Source organism: Saccoglossus kowalevskii, chromosome 2 (genome assembly GCF_978046115.1).
Source record: "Saccoglossus kowalevskii chromosome 2, keSacKowa6.1, whole genome shotgun sequence".
NCBI lineage: Eukaryota > Metazoa > Hemichordata > Enteropneusta > Harrimaniidae > Saccoglossus > Saccoglossus kowalevskii.
The window spans coordinates 34,284,357-34,292,284 of NC_140642.1; the positions used below are offsets into that span (position 1 = coordinate 34,284,357).

At 36.9% G+C, this 7,928-nt stretch overlaps 1 protein-coding gene across 1 annotated transcript in view; it reads left to right on the top strand.

Annotated features, from left to right (window-relative positions):
- LOC100368150 (protein phosphatase 1 regulatory subunit 21-like) overlaps nt 1–2,656 on the top strand; it is a 65,823-nt gene extending 63,167 nt beyond the window's left edge. The window contains exons 17-18 of the mRNA XM_085494834.1: nt 294–428; nt 633–2,656. Coding sequence (XP_085350960.1) covers nt 294–428; nt 633–662 — 165 coding nt within the window. The 3' untranslated portion in view covers nt 663–2,656. The remainder of the gene's footprint in view (nt 1–293; nt 429–632) is intronic.
- The last annotated feature ends 5,272 nt before the right edge of the window (nt 2,657–7,928 follow it).

A 7,928-nucleotide genomic window follows, 5' to 3' on the forward strand; every position in this document is an offset into this window, starting at 1 on the left:
TTCACTCCCTCCCATCTCTTGTCTGTACACCTCAGCCCTCCCATCTATTGTCTGTTTACTTCACTCCCTCCCATCTCATCTGCTCACTCCACTCCTGTCCATCACTTATCTGCTCACCCCACTCACTCTGATCTTTTAACTGCCCACCTCACTTCCTCCGAGCTCGTCTAGTCACCTCACTCTATTTCATAGCTTCTCTGGTCACCTCACTCACCCCTGCCCTAAGCTCTTTCCATCTCAGAAATTTGGATGATTCAACATTATTTTGTAAATTAATCTGCCTTATTTTATAGGATGAACTACAGACAACAACACGTAGCTATGAATCTCAACTTAGTATGATGAGTGACCATCTGTGTAGCATGAATGAACAACTTACTTCACAGAAAGATGAAATAGATGCTCTAAAAATGACTGTTGCTGCTAAGGTAAGTATTGCAATATGGTATTAAAAAAAATAGTAGCAATATGCACTTACTAAATCACAGTTTGATCATGATCAATAAAAATACAATATTTGATGTGCGCTCTATTAATACAATACAATACAATATTGCTTGAATGGTATATCTGTGTGATACCATGGTTGTTTCTATGATGCGACAGTTTACTATTTCTGATTTTTTTTTCAGCCTGTAAACAAGAAGGGAAAACACAAATAAAGTTTGTTACCTTGAAGTTAGGACAATAATCATGGATGTACTACAGTAGACCACTTTCATATCACAGGATATCAATTTTCAGATTTCCAGATTTCACAGACTTTTAATTTCCCTTAGTGTAATCAAATTATGAACATTTGCGTAAATTTACAGTCAACATTATTTGCCGCAAGTAGTCCTTTCTTAATGTAATGTACAATGTGTACCCACCAAGGTGAAGTATATGAACCAAATATGCATTGTCAACCCCCTACCCCCACCCCCTCAAGGAATCAGAATATGTAGCTAGTGCCAAAGGGTGTTGTGAATTTCTGTTACCAAATTATTCATGAACACTGTCAAATTCCCCCTACACATGGTAACATGGTTCGTAATCAAATCCCAACCCTGTAAGAAACATTGATGGGTACACGATGGTATTTATTGTGTGTGCACTACCAGTCATGCACACTGACACTGCTTGAATTGAAATAGTTGTATCATGCTCAAAAAACAAGCCAATACATTACTGCTGTCATAAACAGCTAAATGTTGGTAATTTATATAGAATACACTGTAGAGTCTGTTTTCAGACACTGTAAGCCAACTATTTTGGTAATATATTATTAAGAATGTAATTGTATTAGATTGTATTATGTTTGTGAGTTTAACATATTAAATCCATGTGAAAGTGTGATTTCGGTAGATGATTGGGAAAGCACTCCATTTCAGAAATATGTTGATGAAATCAAATCTAAATCATGCAGAGTCATTGTTTTAGCAATTTTAAATATTTTGGGGTACGACCCCACCCACTTGTGCACGGTCCCCTCTTGTAACATACTGTAGCTTGAAATCCTGAGTTTTAACCTTCCGTATCGCATGAGGATTATATGCTGGTATGTTATTTATTTTCTAAATATATTGTTCTGAAATTCCGTATTTTATATTAAAAGTCTCTTGAAGGAATATAATTGACCCTTATAATGAAGCTCAGTTTCTTTTACCTACTGTAAAATACTTTATTTTAGCTGGGTGTTTTTGTGTCACTGATTGGAAAAAAGGTCTATTCGCTGAAATTTATTTTCACTGAATCATTACTGCAGTGAAAACAGCGAAAATAAATTCAAAGCAAAAATAAAGTATTCTACAGTATGTTATAACCAGCTTTTGGAACACTATTACGATGAATTGCACGAAGGGAGATTTCATTCACGAAAGGTCAAAATAAAAAAAAACAGGAAAACCCATTACTGATAAACTATGATTATATTGGATCGACTTGTCGGACATGGGTCTTAATATTTCATTCACCATCCAACTTTGTTTTCCGGCTGAAATGTCAGGTTTAATTGCATTTTCTGTATACTTTTTGGACGATGATGATGGTGGTGGAATGTCAAAGTTGTCATTATGGCTTCTCAAAATGTCATCTCTGAATGATTAGTCAGAAATGTTGAACCTGAACTGTAGAGGGCGCTCTGTTGACTAATTTCTTGTAGTCACTGTAAAATTACTGAATTTGACTGCCAAATCAGAAAAAAAACAGGTGAGTGGTTCATGAATATATTCATGTCATCTCCAATTTTATTAAGGAAACCAATTTATTAAACATTTTCAACCCTTCCTTCACGAAGTATGTGTTGCCTTGGCACTGATATGGTCACAACTTTGAGCCCAGCAATGCATGCTTAATGCCCCATGCAAAACAAGAACCCTCTAAGATATGAAAAGAAATAAACAGAGGGGAATTAACTTTATCACACTATACCAAATGGTGGACATTGCATTTTTTATCTTATATTCTCCGTATTATTAGCAAGTAATAATAAATTGATATTTGATCTAAGGTGTAATGTTTTTCATTTTTTTTCTTTTTTTGGGTATCTGACCAGATTAATGTTCTTTTTATTTCCAATGGGTTTATGTCGTAGATTGGTTTGATGTCTCTCTGTCACTTGTATACACTGAATCATGTTCTTTCATTTCTTCAAGAATAAATTTATGTAAATAAACTGGCTGTTGTCTGAGAATGTATTAGTATTTATTATAATTCTCTTACCACATAGGAATAAGGTTTTTGCTTTAATACTAGACATGTGCCTGGAAGTAAAATTGCTGTAGAGGTGTAGTCAGGAAATAAAATTTACATCGATTATTTTCATAGAAGAATTGTTTTAAGCCAATTCAATCTATATACTTTATGCAACCTCAAATAATATTGTACTGTGTCTGGTTTTAGCACATACATACCAGGTATAAACAAGGATGTGCAACATGCGTGCAACCATGGAACTATTATAGGGGTTTATAGTTCCATGGTGCAACTATAGATATCAATTTCATGTAACATTAGTTACACTCCTCTATTCAATTCGCATCTTAGGATGGCGACAACAACGCTATGTCAACACTAATAATCTTCCATCCTCTACTATTCCACCGATGGGCAAAGGTTTCGGCCAGCATTTGCCAGATGTGTGTTTCGTATCTTAGATTGCGTCATTGCAGTTATATACTAGTAACTAGTAAGTAAGCACACAGTTCCTAAGCATGGGCTAAGAGGTTGAAATATTCATAATTTCATTTCGCCATTCCCAAAATGACACTTAACACGAGCAAATTCTGGACATTATTCTCAAGAGAAAAAAACAAACAAAAAACGGTCTGGCGACGAGACTGCACTACTTCCTGTTACTCTGCAATCTATACTTTCTTGACACGTGCAACCGGAACAGCCACTGGTGGCGCTGTAACCAATTAACACCTATTACGCTCGTGCAGACTACTGTGTAAAGGCTAGAAACACTTGTTTAGCAATTGGGTCTATCCGATATGCAAACAAGCCCGTAGCGTGAATATTGTGAGCATAGCGTATTTCTTATTATTTAGTTTATAATAGTATGTTGCAAGTATGGCCCAGTTATATCATTTACTTATAAATCTATTTTAAAAGTATTGCGTATTCATATTTATTTACCAATAACTTGTACGTCAGAAGTATGGCGTATTTGAATTTAATTACTAATAACCCAGACGTTGCAATTACGGCTTAATCATATTATTTACTTCTGGTGGAAAATAGTTGCCGACATGGCTGCTAGACTGTAACTAATCAGAATAATTACATTTTATCGAAACTGAGTGGCTCAGTCCATTCTATTGATACGAGTGAAAGTGAAAATTGCCATAGTAAGGGCTCTTTCACTATGAAAAAATGGAAGAAAAAACAAACGGGCTAGTTTTCTCTGCAAGGAAACAAAACTGCTTAGAGGAAAACAATGGTCTGTCAAACTTTGTATCTAATCCGCTCGTTATACAGAGATAAATATGAATACTTAAAAATGAAACTGAAACTATTATTAATGGGATTAACTGTACTAGAAATTATAACCTACATTGCACATTGTGAAAAAGGTGATGTCCCTGTCTTGTAATATCTCTAAGTTTACCGTTCGTCGCTATTCGTGCTTGCAAATACAATTTCACTTCACAGTGATAATAATACAGTATTTCTCTAAAATTTCGGTCAAAAATTGAATTTCCGTGCATGTAGTATCTGTCACATTTACCATATAGAGGGAATCGTACATTTCTATTTTACAGGAAGGGGGTCGTACATTAATCATAGCTTGCAGAACAAATGTTTGTACTGCCTCCACTGACCTTTCCAGCTTACACACTTAGTACATTCTGTATCGATCACAACAGCCGATTATTTACCAATAAGCTATATATAAATTTCATCCAAGCCTTTCGATAACAAAATAGTGCTAGCTTGATTTATTTTACAAATACTCATTGAGGTAGCATCCTGATGAAATGTGTTTATTTACAATAATTCATCTATGTTTGAATAAAAGGTTTCATGTTTTTAAATTATTGTCAATGATATAGACACAATTCAATTTTAAATACCGTGTCCATAATTAAATAGACCATAATTAAATGTTGGGCATGATTCAGCTGAATAACACTATGAAATTATATAAGAGAAATAGAGTACCATCTGTCAAAATTAACAATTTATTTTCATTCTTTGTTATTGGCATAGACATTCGGGAAGAATGCAGTGCCCTCTGCGGTGGGAGGTTACTTGTTTTCAGCGGTTCTCAGGAATGCGGGGAATTGTCCAGCTTGGACGCGATGGTCAGAGGCCACTGCTGGGTCAGATGACAATAGCATTTAAGTAGACCCTAGGTTTTAATAAAGCATTCTGGCTTTATAAAAAAAGTAATTAGATTGTGATATTGCATTGAAAAGAAGGGATTACATTGCTCGTGATCCTAAAATCTTGTCATAGATGCATATTTATACCATGCATCGAAGATCAATTTACTTTGTGTTTAGCTTTCATATTTATATCTTTTGATTTCTGCATTTTTGTGTTTTCAAAATTTAGAGACTTCTGAATGCATTGCGTCGGGTTCAGACTTCTAGGGCTTTTCCGTTCGATATGCCTAACGTAGCTGTTACCTTTTCTGGTGTTATTTCCATTATATGATGTCTTGTTTTAAATGCACCGTCATTCCGATTTATACACATTATGCCCTATGTACGTAACTAGCCAGCTGACTAGTTGCCCTCACTATGTTTGTTTGTTCGTTTGTCTGCCAATTTTAAGAGCATTTCTCCAGTACTTACAATGTGCGAGTGTACACTATACAACACATGGCACACCATAAAACCACGCGCACACCGGTAATCAGAGTGTAGTACCGTTGCCACGAGCACACTGATCACAATATTTATAAACAAATCTGTGTAGTAACTACGTATACATAAACGAGGAAATTGAACACGAGTAATGATCGTACATAGAATAGTAAAAACTGCGATCCCTGTAAACACAACAGAAAACCCCGAATAATGACGGGACTAAAAACCTCTGCACCCGTCACATGCTCGAAGGCACCGGAGAGAGGGTGGTGGGTTTCATCCCTATGTATGTAATGAATTGTACATCTACGAGTATGCTTACTGCAATAAACAAATAATGCTGTTATTTAAACTTACTCTGCTTCATGAGCTACATCGTAAATAAAACTGAATTAAAGGAGTGTGGTACACAAAGCTGCTAAATGCTACGTGGCAACACGTATTCTGACGAAACGCCGTCAAATTATACCCAAGCCATCGCGGTATGCGGGAAGCGCCCTCTAGGGGTCATGTAAACATCCATTTCCTGCTATACTGCGTAACGAAGGAAATGTCTTATTCTGAATATTTCTGTCATCGTTTATTTAATAAACGGCGAGCCAGCTACGTTTTATGTGATCACCTCGGCAACTGTATTGGATGTTGGGGTTTTGTATATAGTTTATAATTTCAAGTTGTTTATTCACATCGTTATCCTCGCGGGGGGGGGGGTCTCTCAATAAAATATGGTACGCAAGCTGCAGTAAAAAAAACGCATAAAAGGGGTGTTATTTAGTTATTTGACGCGTATACGCGTGTACCGGATGTAACTTAGAATATAGTAATAAAGTGTGAAAAAAGGAATCTCATGAATTCATGTTACCTCAACTTGGAAACAGTATGATTTTAGTGTGCATATAGGGTGTCTATTTTAAGAAAAGGGGTATAATTTCACAAAAAACAAGTTCGTGTTTAAAGGCTTTTTTTGAAAAGCTATACTTCAGCATGGGTACCAGGTCTGACTCGGACCCCCCCACCGTTTTGGCGGGGGGGTGTTATCCCTCTATCACTATATTATTGTCTCAAATCTAATCAAGTCAAGTTGGCGGCGGAAGGCGCTACTATTCTTCATGGACTGCATACGGCTTTTGCGGCCCGAGGTTGTGCAGCGGAAGCGCCCGAACTTGCGAGGGCGCGTAAGCCGTACGACATAGGGCAGCAAAAGCCGTATCCAGTCCATAAAGGTTTTATCATATACCTTATATGAAAAAAAGTCTTTACTTATGTTATTTTTCGCTCGTCTGGCCCAAAAGAAAACCTATTCCATTTAATCTGGGTTTCGATACGGGCATTTTTACTGGCGCGGTTTTATACGATTCTAAACGACGCAAACGCGTCAACAACTCTCACACAATGCCACCAAACAAACGAATATATCCACAAATCACGTTTTAATGAAACAGCAAATGAAAGTAAATTTATAACAATATTTTAACGGCAATAAATACGAACTCATTATATAGTTTCTTTCTTAAGAATGAACACTACACAGTCAAGCTAAAAAGTTGGTCATTTACTGACCGTCCGTCAACGGGCGTTTTCTTGCAGCTGATGTTGTAGTCGCAGGTAGACACACATTGTTTTCACAGTTGTTAAAAACTGTAGTCGGTGAACGAGAAACAATTGCTTGACAAGAAGCACTTTGGTTTACAGTTCCAGATTCTGGCGTATCTCAACTAAGAAATACGCCGATGATCTTCCGTGGAGACAGTCGTCGCAGTCAGCTGGCATCGGTATTGTTGGGTGTATCCAGCGACATAGATGCCAACTGACTGTGAGTATTGGAGTGCTGTAAACTTGACACGTATTTGTGACCAGTTATTTTTATGATTGGTTGTGGTGGAATTCCGGCTTTCGTCAGGGTAATAATGAGTCCATCAGTCCAACTGGTCTTTCGGACGGGTATATTTCCCATCCACTGAATTATATCGCCAGCCATTATCGAAGCGCAGACTCAAATTACGTGCGTTGTTTGTAAACAGAAAGTAGTTCCAGGAAATAGACGCGTTTTCCAAATATGGAAAACGGGGCCCGGGCGTGGTATGGAAAATTATTGCACGGCTCGCGCATTGGGATTCCCATAGCGTTACGAGACCGGGCAATACGAGGTATATGATAAATACAGTTTAGTTTAGCTTAGAGAAATCGGCTGAAAAATGGGTATACGTGTGCTTGTGTACGTATGAAAACTAATATTTATTTATTATTTGATTAGATTTAGTATGTGAAGATCATTTAAAACTGCAAATAACTTCGACCTGATTTTGGAATTAGGTTGAATCATGCCTTAACTTTATTTCTGAATATATGGTATTTCAGTGATCTTCAGTGGTTCATTTTCAGGAGTGTTCCTGTTTTCAACGTTTTAACTGAAGCACAATCAACGACAAAATCTGCGGCCATCTATATTGTTAAATTTTAATAAGCAAATTGCTTTATCTTCGATGTCACCATTTTTGGGTCTTGTCATTCAGTTCATCCACACATTCGGTCTAGAGGGCGTACTTATTGCTCAATGGTTTGCGTATTTGTGGTATCAAAATGGTTGATGTTTACACGTACACCAACAGAAACAGTGTTTAGAGGGTG